Source organism: Hydractinia symbiolongicarpus, chromosome 6, assembly GCF_029227915.1.
Source record: "Hydractinia symbiolongicarpus strain clone_291-10 chromosome 6, HSymV2.1, whole genome shotgun sequence".
NCBI classification, from domain to species: Eukaryota; Metazoa; Cnidaria; class Hydrozoa; order Anthoathecata; family Hydractiniidae; genus Hydractinia; species Hydractinia symbiolongicarpus.
This window is the reverse complement of record NC_079880.1, coordinates 25,452,278-25,475,939: the sequence shown is the minus strand read 5'-3', so window position 1 is coordinate 25,475,939 and position 23,662 is coordinate 25,452,278. Positions and strand designations below refer to the sequence as shown.

General features: G+C 34.4%; 4 protein-coding genes and 1 long non-coding RNA gene across 5 annotated transcripts; 1 reads left to right on the top strand and 4 right to left on the bottom strand.

Moving 5' to 3' along the window:
* Positions 1 to 159: 159 nt before the first annotated feature.
* On the top strand, positions 160 to 1,325 carry LOC130647825 (uncharacterized). The gene is made up of 2 exons (XM_057453813.1): positions 160 to 905; positions 976 to 1,325. The coding sequence occupies exons 1-2, from the start codon at positions 811 to 813 to the stop codon at positions 1,193 to 1,195; spliced, it is 315 nt and encodes a 104-aa protein (XP_057309796.1). The 5' UTR covers positions 160 to 810; the 3' UTR covers positions 1,196 to 1,325.
* A 23-nt stretch (positions 1,326 to 1,348) lies between these two features.
* LOC130647824 (THAP domain-containing protein 2-like) lies at positions 1,349 to 2,439 on the bottom strand. Its single transcript, XM_057453812.1, has 3 exons — positions 2,084 to 2,439; positions 1,650 to 2,014; positions 1,349 to 1,578 (listed from the first exon to the last, which is right to left on the bottom strand). Exons 1-2 carry the CDS (start codon positions 2,414 to 2,416, stop codon positions 1,829 to 1,831), a joined length of 519 nt encoding a protein of 172 aa, XP_057309795.1. The 5' UTR covers positions 2,417 to 2,439; the 3' UTR covers positions 1,349 to 1,578; positions 1,650 to 1,828.
* A 6,157-nt stretch (positions 2,440 to 8,596) lies between these two features.
* On the bottom strand, positions 8,597 to 10,553 carry LOC130647813 (uncharacterized). The gene is made up of 2 exons (XM_057453796.1): positions 9,436 to 10,553; positions 8,597 to 8,874 (listed from the first exon to the last, which is right to left on the bottom strand). The coding sequence occupies exons 1-2, from the start codon at positions 10,469 to 10,471 to the stop codon at positions 8,657 to 8,659; spliced, it is 1,254 nt and encodes a 417-aa protein (XP_057309779.1). The 5' UTR covers positions 10,472 to 10,553; the 3' UTR covers positions 8,597 to 8,656.
* Positions 10,554 to 15,159: 4,606 nt separating this feature from the next.
* LOC130647819 (enoyl-CoA hydratase domain-containing protein 3, mitochondrial-like) lies at positions 15,160 to 23,660 on the bottom strand. The gene is made up of 10 exons (XM_057453806.1): positions 23,460 to 23,660; positions 23,204 to 23,340; positions 22,800 to 22,935; positions 19,748 to 19,819; positions 18,943 to 18,976; positions 18,628 to 18,712; positions 18,126 to 18,235; positions 17,825 to 17,883; positions 17,219 to 17,325; positions 15,160 to 15,398 (listed from the first exon to the last, which is right to left on the bottom strand). The coding sequence occupies exons 1-10, from the start codon at positions 23,505 to 23,507 to the stop codon at positions 15,296 to 15,298; spliced, it is 891 nt and encodes a 296-aa protein (XP_057309789.1). The 5' UTR covers positions 23,508 to 23,660; the 3' UTR covers positions 15,160 to 15,295.
* On the bottom strand, positions 15,733 to 17,204 carry LOC130647826 (uncharacterized). Its single transcript, XR_008982886.1, has 2 exons — positions 16,993 to 17,204; positions 15,733 to 16,961 (listed from the first exon to the last, which is right to left on the bottom strand). It is a non-coding gene; the product is annotated as an uncharacterized LOC130647826 (long non-coding RNA).
* Positions 23,661 to 23,662: the final 2 nt, after the last annotated feature.

Here is a 23,662-nt window from a genome sequence, read left to right as displayed (position 1 = left end):
GGTTTTTGTTTATCTTTTAAAGTTTCATTAAGCAGGTGCATTTCTATGTAAATATCAGAACAAACGAAACTATCCTTATTTCTTAAGTGTCTTTGTATTTTTAATCAATACAAATTTTATACAGAAAAAAAATCAACACCAGGTCAAACCTTTTTAAAGGGAATATGGCGTGAAAAATTATTTTTACATATATAAACCACTTTTCAAAGTCATAAAAGAATATCTAGTTCTTATGTTTTGAAGATAAACAAAAAAAACAAACAACATAAAAAAGTTTCACATGTTTACATTACAGTCGCCTTCTTCAACGAGGTCGTTTTAACGCGGTCAGAGATCTGGACAATCACATTAGTATGCGTAATTATGCGACTTACGTAAGCAATTGTATAGAAAAAAAAGTGAGCCCCCGTAATAGTAGAGGGTTCTTTTTAGAAAAAATATGTAATGTTTTGAGAAAGTAAATAACAAACATTCATATTAAATTTTATCATGGATCAACCAACGGTACTTGGTTTTCAGTTTGAACCAGAATTTCAGGATGATGAAGAACATTCTGAACCTGAAGAATATTCTGATTTTTCTTTGGGGTCGATGGTTGGTGTACTTGTGGGCACTGCGTCGTATTGGATACGGAAAGAGAGTGCATATGCTGCCACGAGATAGACGAAATAAAATATTTCAAATTAGACGGTTTGCTTTAGTTTATTTCTATTTACACAATAAACAGTGAAACAATTACACATACAATCTATACCCAAACCTTTTTTAGATTGCAGATGTATCACTGAGCACAATAGCTTTTCAAACGTGATGCTGGACAGGGGTGTTCTGTGGACTGCTTTGGTATCGTTATATGACAGGGAAAATGCATCGTTACCATGTGATAGGGAACACGTACCTAGCCAGTAAGTAGAGTTATATAAGAACATGTAATATATTATATTATCCATAAATGAAATATATAACCTATTTTAGATCATATCGCTACGCATCGTACAGACAGTTTAGTTGGTTCATCCATACTAGGTTGGGACGAGGTGTGCGGAGAGTCATTCCTGCTTGTGTCGTTGCTAAAATAAGAACAGCCTTCCCTTCTGAAAGTGGTAATTACACTGGGTTTAGAGAGGGAGGAACGAATGTTTCCGAGATTGAAATGGTGTGGCAATTTGCAGCTCACGAAGACCAAAGCGACTAAACCGTTCATTAGTATACGTGTAAAATATCCATGTAAATAATATATGTATGAAAATAGTATGTAAATAATTATATAAGCTAAAAAAATAAAAAGTCACTACAGTTTTAATCTGCTATACTTAGTTGATTGCTCAATGATAACTTCACGGTCTTCTCTCTCTGATAGTGCTACAGTCAAACTGAGCTTACGTTTGCTGCGCTTTTCCGTGGTTACCTTTCTATTTTCTTCAACTCGTGTGATTATATTACCGAGCATGTCAACAAGGTAATTATAATCTTTTGCGACTTTTCCTTTTTGGCGACAAAACGTTTTGTTGGTTTGCTATAGGCAATGCGAAAAATTGGTTTCACATTGCTCTCTTTTTCAGCTTTTTTAGATGTCTCCTAAACGATTAGTTTTCAGATTATATATTTGCTGTACGTAATTAAAACAAAAAAGTAAGACGTATTCGTACCTGTTCTCTATCCACATTTAAGTTATGATCCAATCATCAACATCGTCGTCTTTGTCCCAGTCGCCTTGGTCTAGGAAAAAAGAAACAAAATTTAGGAATGAATTTAAATTACCGTCAAGACGTGTTTGATGGTGAATGTTTGTTGTATCTGGCGTTACTTGTACACATTGACTTCTGTGTCAAGGTCGCATATTAACTTGATACCCCATATTTCTGACACTAATTGGAGAAGTCTGGGTACCAATAGATCGCAAGACAACTTTTGGTTTACTAACGACAATAGAAGAATCAGTTTGTGTTCCACATGTGTTGCTAGCTTCCACTTCTTCTTCATGCAATTCCATCACTACGGCCATTTCTATGACCTAAAATTTTAGATAACATGGAGTATATGTTCGACATGTGACTCCTATTAACAAATACCTATAAATTACCTCTTCTCTTTCTCTGCATTGGGCCCTTCGAACTGAGGCCTTTCTTTCCTTTGGTTGCTCTTGAAAACAAAATATTGTTGGAAAGGCATTTTTTAACAGCATTCTCGGGATTTTTCGCGGTAATATCTGGTGTTGCATGTCCCAACTTGGATCAAAGCATTTTTCTTCAAAATGTTTTGAACAAACAAAGACCCTTTTAGGTAAATTTTTATTCCGCAAAGCATGTATCCACTTTTTGCGCGTATCTTCATTTGACGGCAATTTAAAAAACTGAACTTTCTCGGGATTATTAGCCGTATGATTAGTACAACCTACAGCAGCACACCACGCCATTTTAAGAAATATCGAAAAAAAGTTTTTGAGCAGAAATGTTTTTAAAATATATCGACGGGGGTTAAATTGTATAAAATAAATTCAAGTTTCTATTATAAATTATTAATAGGTTTAAGAACAAACTTCGCGTGCGGTGTGTGTGAAGAGGAAGGCTTCTGTATTTTCTATAAAATTGCTTACGTCACAGTAAATCGATTATGCTATATCGCACTTGATCGTGTTTTCATCAGAAACTATCATGGCGGTCGAAGAAGGCCACTCTCGTGGCGAAGGTTAAACTTTAAAGAACAATATTGTGCGTAAGAATTACTTTTTAAGATATATTAATGCTGAATTATTGTTTCGTGCTATATGAAGTTTTTATATGCAAATATTTATAAAACATGCTATATTCCCTTTAAACATTTGTTCACACTGAAAACAATGCTGCAACCACACATGCATAATTGATCACTATTTTTCTTTTCGTTTGAATGAATTTCCAAATAAGGACATATTTCCACTTAACGACACGCACACCCACTTTGTAATAATTACCTCACTTTGTAACACCAAACACCACTTTGTAACACCAACATCACTTTGTAACACGCACACCCACTTTGTAACACGCACACCCACTTTGTAACACCAACCCCCCCACTTTGTAAAACCTGCCCCACTTTGTAATACAACCCCACTTTGTAATAATTAGCCCACTTTGTAATAATGTCTTACCCCACTTTGTAATACCTGCCCCACTTTGTAATAATTTTTGCATCACTTTGTATTTTCCACGCTGCCCCACGTTGTAATTTTTGGTTTATGTTGCACACAAATAACTTTTCAGGCGCTCCTATAAAAATATAGAACGGGGGTCGCGCGCTATAAATCTAAAGCTAGGCACAATGAAAAAGGGACTGAAATTAGAAGTTAGTAAAAGTGATGCTTGCAGGTATGTTATGCCCCACTTTGTAATAATTGCCCCACTTTGTAATATCTACCCCACTTTGTAATTATCTTGCCCCACTTTGTAATACCTGCCCCACTTTGTAATAACTTTCGCCCCACTTTGTAATTTCGGAGCTGCTCCACTTTGTAATTCATCGTTGCCCCACTTTGTAATTTTCGGAGCTGCCCCACTTTGTAATAGTGTCTTGCCCCACTTTGTAATTTTCGATTTTGCGCATGCTGACCAATATGCAATTTTTATGACGTCATCTTTTGTTATGTTATCGGTGTTCTGGATGCTCTGTCTTGTTATTTGCAATAAAACGTGTGTCACACGTTAGTAGAATGATTACTTTCAATTTTTATTAGCAAGCGTTGTAACATTACATGCACTGGCTTTCTTTTTGTGAAAAAATGTACTAGCTGAAGTCTTTTCATACCATAACATAACAGAAATATAATACAAACAGTAGGTAATGTGTTTTTTGCATAACATAACATAACATAAGAAATAAACTTGTAGCAATCTTAACATAACATGCAGACTAATCAGTTCTACAGTATGCAACGTCTTTGGTGATTTCTGTATGTATGTATATATTTCGTCAGAATATATATTTTTTTGTACTCGTGTTTACAATCAAATAATGACTGGAGCAAGTGGAAGACATACTTTGTCTTATCATCAAGCCCCATCTAGTTGAGATAGGTTAAAGAGAGGAGGTTAAAATTAACGTAAAGAAAAAATATTTACAATACCTCTAGAGTTGTAAAAAATTACAAAAATGTGATACTAAAAATATCGCGAATAATCTTAATTATTAAATAACAAGAAATGTTTTGTGGTTTTCTTAAAATGCGTCAACAAGCAAATAGATTTTTTGTCTTCATCTAAAATTGTGTTCCATAATAATGGCCCACGACAAGATATTGAGTAATTATTCTTATAACTTTTCCACCGCCATTAGCTTGACTTTTGTGTAAGTCACTAAGGTTAAAAATCACTGCTCGTTTTGTAGCCCCTGTAATTCATATAATTGTCGCGCCCATCTAACCTTCGTGCAGAACCACTGCGCGGAAAATTGGTTGTGTAAAAATACTAACCTTTCGCACATTTAGCCGCGCGAAATTTGATGTGTGCGGTACATTCCTTTTCGGGTATGCGAAAATTAGGTTGCGCGAAATTGGAAAAAAAAACGAATAACGAGCTCTAGTATCATAATACTGTTTCCTCCTAACCAGACTGGGCGTTATTCTTATTTTTCTATTTTTCTAAATAATAGACTCATTGTTTTTAACCTGAAATCTCAGCTTTATTTTTTTTATAACTCATATTCCTATGAAAGAGAAAGCGTGCAAATTATTTGTCACAATCTATCAGAAAATTCTACGCGACCATTTGAGAGCCAACAAACCATACAAAATGATATTAAGTATACCCGTATACGTCTGTCACGCAAAATGGTACTGCCAGTAGTGAGAGGCACGCAATTTATAAAAAGAACAGGCGAAGTCGTGGATTTTCCACGGGCCACCGACTACAATAAAATTTAATGTGCGAAGAAAAGATGCGGAGAATGTAAACTCGCGCGAAGGTAATATGTTTTTTTAACAGGACGCGCCAAATGAGTTACAAACGAATCAACATATACTCATTAGTGCAAATGCGTGGGAAACTTTTAATCTTTATACTGTCTGTTATTACACACATTAAATGATATATAATTTTAATAACTTTCAATTTGTGTATTTAAAGAAACGTATCAGGAGGAGGGAGACATAAAATTATCATGAGACACCTTTTATACATATCTGTTTACTTGATTGCTATAAAATAAACCAGAAAGAAGGTGAGAAGAAATAAACATGCACCAAATCACGTTTTCCCACCCACTTGACGCGAATTACAGACAACGTGTTCGCATTGTGACCATCATATGGTCATTCTGGTTTCTATCTAAACAAATCATTGCGTGCTGCATTGTCGTATTGTTTCATGAAATAAAGCCTAACCACAAACAAGAAATTGACATAATTGAAATATCTGCAAGCATGTAGAAACCAGGTCCGTAAGATAAATTATAAACATTGAAGGAGACTTCATAAAGTTTTTTAAGAGAAATGGAATTAGTACAATTTATAACTACTGCTGGAGTTGCATTGTTCATCTTCGTTTTAATTATTTTAACTTTGTGCCACCTGCTATTGTGCAGGTGGGTTTGCGCTTGGGATGGTATTACCATACAGAGAATTGATGACGGAGTTGACGAAGATGAATTTCTGAAGAGAAATAAGGAAGTAGAGCTACATTCGGATTTGTTTTCGAGACCTCGTAACATGAAGTATGTAAACGATTATTGTTGCATATGCGTGACAACCGCGAGATCGATGAAATATTCCGACTCTATATATCTTCCCAACGCACGAAGAATCGTGTTCGGAGAAAGCACACGCTCGAAAAGAAGCGAAAGATTTATAGACTTTATTACAAACTTTCCACTTTTGCCGAAAAATGAAATTTGTCCCATATGTTTAGATATATTTATACCTGGCAAAGAAGCCATTTTGTTACGTTGTTCACATTGTTTTCATGAAGGCTGTATTTATACTTGGACCAAGTATACTTGTCATTCGAACTCGTCTTGTCCTGTATGTAAGGACAAACTACATCCAGATGATCTTATTATAACGGAGCATACCTACCCAAGCAGTACAACACCCTTGTTACATACACGTCCCACCAGATACGACAGTATACTGCCTATGTGAAATGGAGCCATGTTAAAATGACTGCCCAAATAGAAATGATCCTTATAGATGTTTGTAGAAAATGGACGTAACGTGCTTGGGTAAGAAGGATGCTTCGTGTTGGAATATCGTCAAAAAAGCGTCTAGAAAATGATCATGTTTCACATTAATCTCGGAAAAGAATAAATAAATAAAACTTCCCGTTACGAAATAATTATACGTTTTTTCGTAATTATGATATTGTCATCGTCATATTTTTTCTTCTAAGTTGAATGTATGTTTTATGGTAATAAAAAAACGTGCTTATACCATTGCGGTGAATAGACCGTAATTATCTTTTGATGTCTTTAAAATCCCGCAACAGATATCGTTAATTCGAATAATCAGGAGAATAGGGTACCGAAAAATCAGGTGTTCTTGCAATTGTTATGGGAAAAATGAAATACGCATTTTATATTCTTCTTATCATAAAGAACAAGAATTTATTGGTCAGCTCTGTCAGAATTGTTGTGTTGTGAGGTGTTCATAATTCTTTTGCAGTTTAGAAGTCATACAGAACTAATAAAATTAAAAAAAGAGTTTTAGAAAATGTTATACGCCATCTTACTTCAGAGAGGATAGCAGAATTTCTCTCTTATCTAGCAAAAAAATAAGTTCTGAAATCGCATTACTCTTGGAACGCTAAAACATAAGGTGTTTTCATTTGTCTGCACTTTTGCATGTGCATTCGCTAATTTTTATGCTCACTTGAGCATATGCATCTTTCGATCAAACGATTAAATTTTGACGGCTTATCTTGTCCATTGTTTTACATTTATAATCGCAGATGACATAAAACAAGGAAGATTTCTCCTTACATAAACTATCACAAGGAAGCTAAATAATCACATCTAAAAATACGTAAAAAAAAATCAAATATTTTTGTAGATCATTGTTTTTGTCAAGACTTATCGTGCCTTTAATTTATTGCTTAGATACTGCATTAAAAATCGTAAATCTTACCGTTCCCTTTTTAAAGACAATTATACCTTCTATTAGCACATATTCCATGGTGCAGATGGCTATTCCCCGTTCCTTCTATACGGCTACTTCGCAATGCTTTATGGTAGTTGTATATCGCAAAAATATAAACAAAACACTTGTTGAGACAAAAATGGCCAAACAAGTTGACAACATTGGACGCCACTCAAAACCAAAGCTTTATACAAAATTCTCCTCAAGACACAGTTTTTATCAAAACTTGAACTCTCCTGCACCCAACAAGTTTTTATCCAGTTCCAGCGTCTGTTTTCAAGCTAGAAGTAAAGAAGGAGGAGAACATGCTGTGTATCGCTCTGTCAAAAAAAAAACTCAACGAAGAACCCTGACTTATTTGTTAATGTCGTTTTTAAAAATCTCCGAGCTATGGAAGAAGTGGAGTTTTATGATTTACAAAAAAGATTTTGTACTGTCAACGTTGCACAGAGTTTGCTCTGTTCATTGTGGTGAAAGCAAAAGGACATAGATAAACAATGTTACCACTACATACCAAAATCTATCAAAGAACTTTAATGACGTCATATTCTTAAAACGCAGGTTACCCGCGCTATTTTATAGATACTAGTCCAAGGATTTGCGTGTCTTTTAAAAACGCATATCGTGCGCATATCGGTAGCATAAATATGGAATGGTTCAAAGACAGACAAAGGGTATTTTTAATATAAACATAGAGCAACCTCGTCCCCAGGACCTCTTTTCGCTTTTATCATAAAATTATCATAAAATCTTTTATCAAAAAAGCGAAAAGAGGTCCTGGGGACGAGGTTGGACATAGAGATGTACAAAAACAACAAGGGTCCAAAAGTATGTTTTTTATTAAAAAAATAAAAAACCGGTGATTGGGTAGTAAAAACTGATAGCTAGCTACGTAGAGAAACTAAAAAAAGGTAGATAAGTAACAGAAAAAGACTTGTACCGTACTTTATTTAAACTTCATTCCCACGTTTTTTATTTATTTATTTTTTTTATTGGAGAAAAACAAACACGAATACTTCAAAAAGAAATCAGTGTCAATTTTTCCGCTTGACACTTTTCATTAAAACTGAATCACAACGAAGACTCGAATAATTGCACAAAGAATTTTAGATTTTCTTCGTGCAAGCAAACAGTTAAAATTGACAAGAACAAAAATGAATTGTTAACAAGACAAGCAATCTCCTAACCTAATTTAATTTAATTTAGCTTTTCTTCAAGATATCAAAATTCAGTTTTCTTCTAAAGGTTAGACACAAACGAATGTGTCAGAGCAAACCCCCAATTGAAATCCACCATGGCACATCGCCAGCGTGGTCGCATCTCACCGTCTTCGATACTACGAGAATTAATTATATTTGTTCGCGTGAGCAAAGGATTTCTGTATAACGACCACGGTGGTAAAAAACAATAGAATTAATCAATCAAAAAGCAAGAGGCTAGGACGTTCAACTTTCCGGTTACGCACATATATAGAAGAAAATACACTAATTTACTGTTGTAATTTTCATTTTCTTAGAATTAACGGTAACAACAGAACAGAGTAATATTCTAAATATTCACCAATGGCTTTAAAACAGCTTGCATTCTTCGTCTAGTTGCTTCGGAAAGGGAAGGTGAAGGAAAGCCATTTCGCATAATCTTAAAATATTGTTGATACAGTGTATTCTTGTTGGTTTCAAAAAATTCTTTTACTGGTGGTAGCAAGTATCGGTTTCTCACTGGCTGGAGATCCTTTCCCAACACCAATTGTTTTCGCATCTGATTGCCTGTAAAAAAGAAAACAACTCACTGTTAGTGAAGCACTACCTTAGATTGCCTTAACAGTAAAAATAAAAGCCAGTCTTAAAAATTTCAAAGTTCGCAATAACTTTATTTCATGAATGGCAAAAATGAATTTTGAATGAACCGAAATTCTGTTCTAGTACAGTGTACTAGTACAGAATTTCGGGAATTTTATCGGGAATTTTTGTAGTAGTAGTAGTGGAGAGCTTTTAACGCTGTTTATCTTGCTACACACCTTTTAAAATAGAAACATCTTGCGGTACTCAGCCCTGAGAACAAGTGCTACTATTTCCTAGTAAAGCCTATATAATTCTACCTTCTAACAGGGTATCACCGAAAAGTTTGCAAATTTAAGTGATAAATTATACAAAACATTCCAAATTATGTATTATAAAATAAGGAAGGAAGGGATTGCCCCCACAAATAATTATCTACCGTCTACCGGGTGCTCACCAGATGGTACTTTATGGTTATTACGCGACGTTCAAAGTTGTATGTCAAAATATTTTGAGTTTTAAAGATGTATATAATAGCACTTTACTTACTAGAGAAAAACTTTGCAAATTTCATCACCGCAGCCTTGTACTTGTCATTCGCTTGTGTGAACTTTGCTTTGTTCAACACCAGAGCATCTGTATACACCAAAAGATGACTTTTTTTGCCAAATGGCGGCGCCACAACACCCAAGACTGTTACGTTTTGATAATTTGCCTTTTTATAAATGATACTTTGCGTTTCAAAAAACCCATAAAAATAACCAGTTTTGCCGCTCACTACGTCATCTTCGATATCAGTTGAGTCGATTGCATTGCAATTATCTTTGAAGTATCCAAAGAATTTTCGAAGCTTTTGTATGGTTTCATTGTTTGGCCGACCAGCTAAAACGTTGTTGATCTCTGCCTCAACACTGGCTGGTCCAAGTATGTCTGCAACGCTGCTTAGATACATAAAGGGAAGATACCAGCCTGATGAACTGTCTATTTTTCCACCTAGCAATCTTGCACGCTTATTCTTAGGTCTGGTTGATCCACAATGTCCATTGTGAACCATTTTACGTTGAGCCTGATCAGCACTTTGAATGAATTTTTTGTAATCTCTTCCATCTAGAGAAACTCCTGTTTGTCCAGAGAGAACAGTTTCGATAATGAAATTGCCACATGAAAGTGTTGGAAAACCCAAATAAGCGTTGTTATATTCCACTGCATCAACATTAGCTTGGACAAATCTAGTAACATTGATCTGATCAGAAGCTGCACCGGCTTGTATTTCCACCACCCTTCCAATTAATTCACTTGATCTCACCATGTCGGTCTCAATTATGTCAAAACTTCCGACGCCAGTGCCAAGATAGGTGTTAAAATCGCCATAAGGATCGTATACACTACTATCAACAACCAGTTGAATTGTTGTACCAGTTCCTAGCTCATCCCACTTTGCCTTTATATAATTTGCATAGGACTGCAATTGGTCGTCGGCAAGGTCTGGTATGTAATTGTACAAGCCAATTCTCAAATTCACAGTAGCATTACTACAAGAGATTAGTGTAAATAAAGTCATAAAGATCATGCTGTGGTGCGTCATTTTTGAAACTGTCAAATGAAATGCAAGTTTTGTTGAACATCATGTTATTGTAGCAAATACTTTTACTTACTTCTAAGAATAGTACTAAAATAACAGAAAGACTCTTCTTAATGTCAACATAGATAAGACTGATGTTGAATCACTTGGTTCAATGTTTACATTGTTATGTAAACAAAAACTAACTTCTTTATTTATTTTAGCTTGTTTCACTTGGCGTAAAGTAAAGTCAAATCATTTTAGTCTTCGTTGCGTTAAAATCTGCGGGATAAAAGTTCACGAGTGAAGAATCTGTCTCTTCTCTATATTTATAATAGCCGTATCTTGTCTATCAACGTGAAGTGAGTCGTGCTAACCACGTATGAAATCTTGAAGCTACAAAAAGCAAATGCCATGTGTTTTTATCGAGTTTGTTATAACCGCTTGCGCGTAGTAAACCAATCACAAAGCTGATTTTTTGAAGAAAAAAAACACTTTTAGATTTTCAGCTTCATATCCCGACCAAGGAGGGTGTCGTGATGACAAAAGCAAATTTGATTTTGGTGGTGGTCTTGTTAAGTCAGTGTTGAGGTTTAAAAAGGTTGACCTTTTTGCTGCTAAAGGCTTTTTAAATTTGTAATATTTATGTTCTGTATGTTTTCACATGTTAAGATAGATATATTGTCACGTTTTTTAGATATGTACAAATGTTAAACACAACAATTTTGAGATTTTGGCTAGAAACGTAGATTTTGAGGGAGCATTCTAAAGCCAGTTGGCTAGCTAGCTAGCTAGCTACAGCTACTTTTATTTTGTCAGGTTAATGCAAAGGCTGCCTACTTTGTCTAGAACCAAGACTTATCTAGGATCCATTATAATTTTTAATACAACGAGGAAATCGGATTAGTTAAGATGGGAAAAATTACGCTGGGTCTCAAAAGATTTTTCTGCGGTTAGAGTACTGACCGCGTCTTTTGATTGGCTAATTCTATTGTTTTTTGCTCACGTGGTCAATATCGGGAAATCTTTGCTTTTAGTGCGAATGACCTCACTCACCCAAATAATTAAAATAAATTATTCCATTAGTTAAGAGTTAACGATGTGCCAACGCTGACTTTCTGTTTATTGGTTGATTGTAATTGGAGGTTTGCTATAAGGGGATTTAAATTTTAAGGATTTGCTCTGACATGTGTTTGCGTCTAAGCTTTCGTTTGATAGAAACTGAATTCGATATCCTTAAAAAAAGCTTAGTTAACTAGGCTAACCAAGGACTGATGCTTTAAATAACTAATGGTAGTCGATGTATAATTTTTTTCTACTCTCGCTGTCGAAAAAGTAATTTTATTTTAAGCATTGCAAAATAGTGTTTTTTTTTACTTTATTTTTACATTACTTATGGATATATGTTAGGGTATGGAAATATCCTTATTGATGTCTCGTTAATAAGCGATTTTAATAATTTTTTGTATGGATGATTTTTTACTACAACCCAAAATTATACATTTTGTTTTTAAACCTTCTAGCTATATAACCATTTATATATTCAGATGGGACACAAAATTTGTTTTTATATTTCACCTATTCAAAATGGAATCTTGTTTCGTGCCTGCTTGTCAGTCCATTGTAACTGCTATTTCAAAAAGTACTAATTTTAATATAAACAGCAAAGAAGATATATCACTAATATCTCTAGTACATTCACATAGCTAGTATCATAATAAGCTTTTTTTCTTTGTAATACAACACATGGGAAGCCAGGAAAAAAATTAACACAGTTGATGTTAGGAGAACAAAATATGTCACTAATAATTGATAATTTGATTGAAACATCAAATTTAAATAGTTGGATTATTTTGTCATGTAATCAATCAATGTATCTTCAAAACTTCTTCATTTAACTTAGGTAGCATACAATTGATTTATTCTAGCCATTTGAAGTGCTCCCTCCCTTTAGGTCCTCCAATTGGACCTGAACCATGTTGCAAAAGAAACTGAGAAGATACTCATTTCGAAATCCTACCTTAACTCTGGCACAGTTCCTAGTTTACGCAAAAACATTGGAAGACACAAACACTCAAGCTATTTTAGTGGAAAAAAGCAACCAAAAGGATATCACACAAATCAAACAAGAAGAACTCAACCGCATCGACCAATCAAAGGAAATCACACCGGGTAAGAAAAGCTTTAATCTGTATAGCAATCTTCAAAAATATGCTTTTACTGCGATGGCGAATATCCACACCAAAATAAATGCCCAACAACTAGTAAAACCTGTAATAATTGCCACAAAATCGGATATTTTGCGAGAATGTGTCGTTCCACAAGCGCAAGCTCGTACCGCAGCTATTTTAGTCGCATCCCCAGACCACTAAACAATGTCGATGTCGATACGTCCGACAAAGAGCAAGTCGCGCGGTTGTTTTCAATCCACTCTCCTGTTTTCAGCATTGCCAAGTTCCATTGCCGTGTTAAAATCGAAAAATTTCCTGTCAGTGTTCTGATCGATTCCGGGTCTGCAATAAATGTTTTAAACATGACTTTTAACGCTATTAATAGACAGTTCAACGGAAAGTTGAGACTGAGAAAAACAGATACGAAAATTATCACATACGGGGCGGAAGCACCATTAATATCGTTAAAAGGGGTTGTCACGATGTTAGTGGATCGGGTCGAAAAAAAAAAATTCTAGCAAAAGAATTTTATGTTGTTGACACTCATCACAGAAATTTATTATCAGGCGAAAGTGCGCTCGGTTTGCAGTTAATCCAGTTGCCACCCGTTGCAAACATCAAAGAAATTCAGCACATTTCAAAAGATCAAAAGCCATCTGAGAAGGTACCGAAGCGCCTGCAATCTCTAGTACAGCAGTATCACGACACGCTATTCAGCGGCAAAATAGGCCAGCTCAAAGATCAAGACGTGAAGTTTCACATTAACAAAAGCGTAGTCCCAGTTGCTCAGAGAGAAAGAGGAATTCCATTCACCCTGCGTAAGAAAGTTTAACAAGGAATTGAACGACTCGAAGAATTAGCCATCACAGAAGACGTAACTGGCAAACCCACCCCATGGTTGAGCCAGTTAGTAGTAGTACCGAAAGCCAATACCAGCGACGTTAGGCTATGTCTAGATATGCGAAATGCTAATAACGCGCACAAGATACCCTACACCAGCGGTCGATGATTTGCTCGTACAGCTTGAAGGAGCCACATGTTTTACGAAGCTAGACATAAATGCAGCGTTTCATCAGCTGACCTTAAATGAAGACTCGAGATCATCACCTCATTTCAAATGTCAAAGATATCTACGGAGAAAAACCAATGATAAAACAAGAATGCATCGGCCATTATCAAAAACGAATTGGATGCAGACTACGTAAACTAAAAAAAACACTAAAAGTATTAAAGGTAGAGGTAGATTGACAGATGCAAAAATTGACACGTTACAAAATTATTTGTATAGCACTCCGCCAAAATGTTAGTAACCTCAAGGGAATGAAAAAATCATGTCTCGCACCCATATTTCATGTTGCGGGATACCATGATTCTTGCCCTAAATCGAATGAATCTTGTTGTCAGTATCAATTGGACAAGATCAACAATACCAATTTGTGCAAATCAAAGGGGGAATTGCCAGTTGATATCAGAAAAGCGATTCTTCCAATTTACACTGACCTGTGTAAAGAGGAAATGATGAAAAAGTTGTTCCACGGTAAGACGCAAAACAACAACGAATCATTCAACGGTACAACTTGGAACCGGGTGCCCAAATCAACACATGTTGGTGTCAACACACTATTCTTTGTAGTTATGACGCTTGTGTTTTTTTAATTATGGACAAAAGGCTGCCCTCGACACCATGGAATTTCTTAACATAGATCCCGATTATTATATGAAAAAATTAACATGACAATGTTAATCGAAAACAAAAACGTCTGTCCAATTATAATGCGTCGTCGCCACAAAAGAAGCGTAGAAAGATCCTCCGGTATTCCAAAATAACGCGAAATGAGAAAGTTGTCGAAAAAGAAGATATATCTTATGAAGCTGGAGGTTTTTAAAGGGTTTTTAGGACTGTTTTATTTTAATTCAGCATTACGATATAAACTTAATTTTTTACTGTTCTATTTTTTTAACAATTTTAGCCAATTTTCGCTTGTTCACCTGATCGGCAGGGCTGTCATTTCAGAACCGCTAATCTGTGTCTTCAAATTTTTATAGTTCGTTCTTGGATGTTTACTCTATGACCTAACACTGTACTTTAAGCCATTTTAGCTACAGATATAATTTTTGGAGAGAATTCCAGTCAGATTTTTTGAAAAAAAATTTGTACCACGAACGAACTTTAAGAAAGATCACACGCTGTAACAAAGATACAAATAGTGTTAGGTCATAGATCAGAATATATTTAAAGTATTTTCAAACCATTTTGACTTTTTGTCTTGAAATTATTACCCGACTGGTTTTGTCTATAGAGCGGTCATAAATTGCCACTGTGAGACCGCCATTATGAATTTTTGATTGTTTTAGTTCTTTTTTTTGTGATGCATCAAAAAGCAATTTTCATCAGTTTTATGTAATTATTCTTTATTAGTGACAAAATTCAAAAATTTAATAGGCAAAAAGTGACTAAATTTTGTCCAAGTGACTAATATTTTTTGTCGACTTTTTTTTTCCGACTAATTTTTTCCGACTTTTTTTTACCGATAAGGTATATTGGCGGTTAATTAATTTTTAGAATTATAAAAAATGTTACATAATAAAAGATATATATAAATATTGTACAAAAGAAATTTCCGGCGTCCGCAATCCACCAATCAAAAACACGCATTTATATGTTCCAACCAGTCAATCATTCATCCGTCCACGATGGCTTTCGTTTGGTGAAAAAAGCATCAATTCCTTCCTGTGAATCAGCATGTTTCAAATTTTCAACCATAACGTTCTCTGCAAGGCTACAAAAAAGAATTAAAGGAACAAGCAAGAGAGAAGTAACTTTACAGCCAAAAATGTTATATAAAGACACTGACAGGTGGCCCTTCCTTGTCGAAATGTAAGAATTTAGGTCAAAAGAATAAAAGTAAAGCTTATAAGTTTTCTATGTCGTAGCCTATTAAACTAAGTTTTCGCACCGCTCTTTGACTTGGCATAACTTTTATTCGGCGTGTAACTGAGTGCTAAAATTTTGTGACTTTTCCTAACTTTTATTGGAACTTGTAATAAAAGAAATTTTTTTTGAAATATTTTTATACTTAGCAGGGGGTATTGCAATCCTACACCCTTTCCCCACTTTAGTTATCACTTCCACCTCCTTTCCCCACTTTAGTTATCACTTCCACCTCCTTTCCCCACTTTAGTTATCAATTTCACCTCCTTCTGCACTTTAGTTATCTATTTCACCTCCTTCTCCACTTTAGTTATCAATTTCACCTCCTTCTGCACTTTAGTTATCAATTTCACCTCCTTCTGCACTTTAGTTATCAATTTCACCTCCTTCTGCACTTTAGTTTTCTATTTCACCTCCTTCTCCACTTTAGTTATCAATTTCACCTCCTTCTGCACTTTAGTTATCAATTTCACCTCCTTCTGCACTTTAGTTATCAATTTCACCTCCTTCTGCACTTTAGTTATCAATTTCACCTCCTTCTGCACTTTAGTTATCAATTTCACCTCCTTACTCAATTTAGTTATCAATTCCACCTCCTTACTCACTTTAGTTATCAATTTCACCTCCTTTCCTCACTTTAGTTATCAATTTCACCTCTTTACTCACTTTGGTTATCAATTTCACCTCCTTTCCTCACTTTAGTTATCAATTTCACCTCCTTACTCACTTTAGTTATCAATTTCACCTCCTTCTGCACTTTAGTTATCAATTTCACCTCCTTACTCACTTTAGTTATCAATTTCACCTCCTTCCTCACTTTTGTTATCAATTCCACCTCCTTCCTCACTTTAGTTATCAATTTCACCTCCTTCTGCACTTTAGTTATCAATTTCACCTCCTTACTCACTTTAGTTATCAATTCCACCTCCTTACTCACTTTAGTTATGAATTCCACCTTCTTCCCCACTTTAGTTATCAATTCCACCTCCTTCCTCACTTTAGTTATCAATTTCACCTCCTTTCCTCACTTTAGTTATCAATTTCACCTCCTTATCTCACTTTAGTTATCATTTTTACCTCCTTCCTCACTTTAGTTATCAATTCCACCTCCTTCCTCACTTTAGTTATCAATTCCATCTCCTTTCCTCACTTTAGTTATCAATTTCACCTCCTTTCCTCACTTTAGTTATCAATTTCACCTCCTTTCCTCACTTTAGTTATCAATTTCACCTCCTTTTCTCACTTTAGTTATCAATTCCACCTCCTTCCTCACTTTAGTTATCAATTCCAACTCCTTCCTCACTTTAGTTATCAATTTCACCTCCTTACTCACTTTAGTTATCAATTCCAACTCCTTCCTCACTTTAGTTATCAATTCCACCTCCTTACTCACTTTAGTTATCAATTTCACCTCCTTTCCTCACTTTAGTTATCAATTTCACCTCCTTCCTCACTTTAGTTATCAATTCCACCTCCTTACTCCCTTTAGTTACCAATTCCACCTCCTTCCTCATTAAGTCGAAAACTTCACCCCCTCCCCCACTTAGTTGACAATTCCACATCAATTTTTCCTTTTTGTGCATATCTATTTTAGTTATGACATAATGAAAAATAGGTGAAATTAGTGGAAAATGTTACGGAAAAGAATTGTAAAGAAAAACCTCTTACCAGTACGCCTCATCTCTTGTTTGTTTCACCTGTTGATAAAACGTTTTCTTTCCAACTGCAATGACAGGTCGACTGTGGTGGACTATTTTTTCAGCTAATTTTTGACTCTAGAAAGTAGATTTTAGCATAATATTCAGTTACAAAACGCATTATTATTAGTTAACGCCTTAAGCTTAGTTTTCAATGACATAAAAACGGTAAGCCACATTAGAGTACAACTGATAAACTTTTCATTATCAGTGAAAAAAATTCACGATAAATCGTTACACAAAAATTACGTACTTAATTGGAAAACAAGCTGTACTCACGAATATATTAAGCATTATGTCGGTTGCAAATCGAAAACCGTTTTTATATTAATTCTTAGCCTTCGAGGCAAAAATTGTTTAACCCTTAAAAGTCAGCTTAAAAAGACCCCTTTTTCAATCAATAAATAATCAGCTTCTCAAAACTCAAATAGCGGAGGAAGTTGTGACGGTCCAGTTTAACGTGAAAATAATTAAAGGACAAATTACGATACTTTAGGAAAAGTATTTAACGGGATTTACTAACATACTAACATGACTAAATGTACGAGAGAGGTCTGAGCAAATTACTCATACTTACTGTTTCAGCAACTTTATCCTCTGTTACCATTTCGTTAATAAGACCAGCGGACAAGGCCTCTAATAGGATAAAAATTATACACCGTTAATATTTTTATAACACAACATAAATTCAGGATTTTTCATGAATTAAATGTTCGCCAAAGCATTTTTACAAACCCCAAATTCGCAAACCATTTTAAAATTTCGTATTGAGAAAAATAAGTAGCTAGTTGTACACAGTCGATTCGTACTCGCTAAATTCAACTATTTGATAAATATTAAAAATAGTAACGTAACTATATCAACATTTTTATCTATACCTGATGCAGATATGGATTCTCCAGTAAGTAACATTTTTAATGCTTGTTTACGATTCACTGCACGCGACAAAGCAACACCAGGAGTGGAGCAGAATAAACCAATCAAAACTCTAAAAAAAAGTAAACAAATATTCAACAGGGGTACACAACACATTGGACGCTAAGAAGAACACTATGCGGATAACTGGCAAATATTGGCGGTAAAAATCAGGTAGGTACGTAAAAAAGTAAACAAAAAATAATATTTTTTCAAGGCTGCGCTAAGGATAGAACGATTGGTCAGATGCTTACCCTCTACTAAACTGGCAAATATTGGCCGTAAAAATCAGGTAGGTATAAAAAAGTAAACAAAAAGTAATATATTTTTTTTCAAGACTGTGCTAGGGGTAAAACGATTGGTCAGATGCTTTGCGTCAGACATGTTGGATCAGTTGGCAAAATAGACTATCAGTCTTACTTCCATGTCACTTTGTAAACAATAACATATTACCAATCAACATACCCTGGTACAGCGAATATTGATTTATCAGATGCAACAGCTAAGTCACATGTAGCTACTAACTGACAACCTGCTGCTGTTGCAACACCTGTAAACGAAAACAATGCCATGTAAACAAATTATTATGAAAATTGTTACAATTTTACATATCTTGTGGACTATATTTGCTTCTTAAAATGCAAATCTGTTGAGGATAAGGAAAGAAAAGCAGTCCGTAACTTCAAAGAGAGTGTTTAGAACATATTTTTTAGGAACGTCCTTCAGTTCACCAAAGAGTCGATTATCTCTAAGAACAACAAGGGTAATGAGAAATCCTACCATTTACTTCAGCAATAACTGGTACATCTATATCCTAAAAAACAGATACAAGTACGAGTCCTAATAATTCATAGTAGGTGAGGTATGTGTATTGTTTTGACTTGCACAACCTCCATCTTTTTTCTGCTGCAGCCTTGAACAGATAAAAAAAGAAGCTTTTTTCTACTTCTGGAGTTGTTTATGATGTAATGTAAGACATTCAGTAGTTTCTGCAGTTAAAGGAAGAATACCCTAAAGCGCCCATAACGTCTGACTTTCGAACACAGGATTGCTGTACTAATATAAAGGAGGACGTACATAAAAATTGGCCTTAGATTTGCAAACATTGCTAAGTTTGTATTTGATAATAAGTATCATTAAAAGTTTTTGTAGTTCGTAATATGAAATTAGCAAGTGGTTTGGCATTTTTTATTATCACTTATTCGTAAACAAAAAACTACATCTACAAAGAGAAATAATACTACACTCTTGGAAGAAAAATACGAAATGTGTACAGTAAAGAAAAAAAAACTGAAATATGTATTGCATTCCATGAAAAAATGTCAAGGAACGATTCGAGGTGTAAAAATACCACTTTATGGTTCCTCAGATGTGAACAAGGTTAATAAAACTTTTTGAAAAACTGTTAGACCGATATTCCAGTATTCACTGTGCGTCAACTCTTAGTTGTTATCTTCAACCTATATTACGTCAACAAACACAAAAAAAGAGAGTGCAATTGAAAAGATTATAAAAGCATTCGGTATATAATTCCCTTCTCTTTTTTGCAACTCTTTCTCCTTCTCTGTGACAACACATGACTTACTTGTACAAGATTCATCACTTCTGTGCATGTTTGAAATATCTTTGTGTGGTATTCACTTCCCGTGTTAGATTGCTGGAATAAAATAAAGTCCCGCTTGAAAATAAATACACTGAATTTCAAAACCCTTCATAATATAAAGATACCATAAAACCATCACTTTACATAATTTATATCACTTGTTAAGATCAAAGTCGTTTTTATATTTTACTTATTTTAACGTTTTTTCCTTTAAGTTTTTAATTTTCATAGAACAATGGATAAGTGAATGCATTTGCAAAGGAAGAGTACAGTACTTTTTACAAAAACATTAAAACTTTGGTTGAGGCACCGTTACAACTGTCTAGAAAATAACTGGTCAATTTCACTTGTTAAAGTCACTTTAGGTGACATTGTCCTTTTTCTTAAAAATGGTAAATGCTTCTAACTAACAGGACGTTTTCCTGCTTCAATGCTCACTCGGGTAAGTATTTCTTTTTTCTCCCTAGAAATAAGTTTCTAAAAAAGCACTCCTGACACCCTCGTCCCCAAGGTTTTTTGTATTTTTGATGACGACAAAATATACCCTGGTATCGTTAAGTGATTTTTGGCCAATATATGGCCAGATTATGCGAACCCATCATACGTTATTTATGCGACTAACTATGGCGGAATTTTAGCGGGCAGAATTGTATGTTCCAGCAACAGAAAATTATTGTCTCACGAGTGAAATATACAACAACAATTATCTTGGCAACTGCAATAAGAGTCTTTCAAGTTAAAAAATGGTGTTCTGCCTTTTTAGCAGGTTATATAATACTTTAATATAGTTTAGCTAGCTTTCCTAAATGAAGATGTTCTTTGCTGAACTTAGATAGTTCATTGTTAGATTTTAAATCCACTTGATGGAAAAAAAATTAATTTTTGTGGCGCTTTAAATCCTATGAAAAAAAACAAGGCAGTGAAGAGAAGGGTAGACTAATTTCTGAATATATGTGGACAGCTTCAGATATTATAAAGGCTTGTCTTAGACATTTTGACATTCTGTTATTTAAAACAGAAGAACCACAACTACATTAGTATTTATATTATCCGATGGTCTCCCCATAGGTGTTTATTTAATGTAAAATATACAGTTATCTCACACGAAATTAATATTACTACTAGTTTCGAAATACTTTTGAATTTTTACGAGAATGATTTTTTTGCAAAGTTAGCAAGTTCTACTCTTGTTCAAAATTCCTCCTTAATCTGAATACAAGTATGACTTTATGTACTGAAAGGGATATAAACTAAAGGCTATTTTCCACTTCAAGAATTTTTTTTGTGGAATGGAATGGAAAGGAACAGAAAAATGTCTGAGCAAGTATACTTAAAATGTTTACATTCATGAATAGAAAATTTTCTGATTGGAAGAGGGTCATAAATATACCCGTCCAACCCATACTAGCATGGAAAACGGACGTTAAGCCGAGGATGTTGATGATGTTCTGTTCTGAGCAAAGTAGAATGGAGTTCAACCTTTTCTTTGCTAGAAAACTGAAGAATTGCTTAGCCATGAAAATTGCAGTGTTTACTTTCTGTTTAAAAATGCGCAATGTTATGGAATGGAAATTACAAGTAGAAAATTTTCTGTCCTGTTCCTCTCTATTTCGTTCCATGGAAAATTTTCTTAAAGTTGAAATTCGCTGTTAAGGTGGCCAGTGAAGTGGGCTATAAAAATACTTCTTGTTCAAAACATACTTTTTGCTAAAAATAAAAAAATTAAAATAAACACTTGAATCTTCCTATAACATGTTTTTAGGTTGGTTTGGTAAATTTGATTCAAAAAATACTTCCACTATTATCATAGATCCTGAGTTTCTGAATTTAGTTGTTCTCAGGGACACCGATAAACGATTTTTGACAGTATATGAATTTTGACAAAGATGCATGTGCAAAAAATATTATGAGCAATTCTCATGATTGAAATAGGGTCTAAACAAAAATATCTGCAATGCTTGATAGGTGTAACCAAGTTTCCTATTTTCTTAATTACAGTAAGGTACTTTGTCAATAAAAAACCTCTCCACATTTAAGTTCAAATGTGCCAACGTTTTACCATACCGCGTCTTTTTGAACTTGTGGGTGGAGCAGGTTAGTTTTACCTGCCTCTGCATAAAAACGGTTAAGGTATTATTGAAATTTATAGATTTCTCAGAGACGTAAGATTTCCCCTTCTCCAAGTGTTATTATATCCTTCTTCTTGGACACATTCATTAACTTAAGTAAATATTTGATAAATTTTAGGGTTCCCAAAAATACACATACTTGTAGGATTTATTCTTGTCTATCTGATTTTACACAAATATGTTCTTATTGCAATTTAAGGAGGAAGAAAGTCTCGAATCCTATCGTATTTCGCAAACGTTGAAAAAGTTGAGGTAGCTAATAGCTAAATGTAAACAAAGTACCAAACTAAAATACATAAAAAATACATAAAGATATCTGTTATTAGCACGTCTGCAGTAAGTTTTACACCACCAAAATGTTCTAAGCATATTAACAACCTTGTTTTAGCTAGCTTAACTAGCTAGCTCTACAAACACTTGCTAAAAGACAGGACTGTTGTTTTTATTATTTTAGCAGTCTACTATTCTTTCTTAATGTACAACGACAAACTAGTCAGTTTTTTAATAAATCTATCAAAGTAAAATCAAACGTTTTTTATAAATTTAACTAGCTTTTTAACAAACCGTTGTTGTTTACAAATACAATCGACCACAGCTCAATGCACCATTTTAATCTTGACCTGAAAAAGTGGTGACTAAGGAAAAATGTAATAATTAGGCGAAAAAGTAAAAGCCAATAATATTTCAATATCCAAACAACAATACCAGGGCATTTATCCACGTCATTTATCATATCAAGAAGGCAGAAAACCCTGGGGACGAGGGTGGCACTCCAGACACAATAATTTTCGATGGTTTCTGAGATTCTATTTTGCCGTCATGTAATAGCCTTTACAAAACCCCTACTCACATAGCGTTATGTACAATTGAATTTCTATTGTGCATTCATATTTAATTAAACTTACAAGTTCTTTCAAATCATGACCAGATGAAAACACGGGTCCATTATGATCAATGATGACAACCCTGACATCCTTGTCTTCGTGACAGTCAAGCAAACGTTCTTTCAATTCTTTCAGCATCATCAATGATAAAGCATTTCTAAAAGATGAACGATATATTTTAGTTTGTGCCCACCCCAAATTTAAGTACTGTGAAAGAACAAAATTGAAAAACATAAGCTTGTTTGATAATGGTACAATAAAGCTTTCACAATATCCTGACTTTGCTAAGCCCTTAATTCCTTGGTATTAATAAATTAAAACTTGCAGGAAACATATTATATTTGGTATTTTTTATTTTTCTTGTCAAATTTGTTGCAGTCAACAAATTTAAAGGTACACAAGGTAGTGATACAGAAGCTACGTACCTCTTTTTTAAGCTATTTAATGTTATCCGTCTAATACCATTTTGGGTACTAACTAATGTACGTTCACTGAGACCTGCCTCACGTTTCTGATGTGTATATGAAGAAAGGTGTAAACATTGTTTTTGGAAAGCAATGGCCTAAAAGAAGAAATGTACGGCTACCTGGATAGATTTCAAATAGCAACAAACAAACAACAACAATATTAGTCATTAACAGCAATAACAACAAACTCTTCAGGTAAAATAATTTGACTAACTTTTGTACGGCACCTTGGCAATATCTTGATGTAAGCTGGCCTGAACATGATTACATCATAATTATGTTAGTTGCTACGTGTTTACTGAATAAGAAAATTCATTTTCAAGAAACAACAAGTTTGGTTGTATTTCAACAGAGTGCAAAAGACAGACATTCCAGCAATTTATTGTAGTAAAAGAAAGCAGGAGGCATATGTATCGA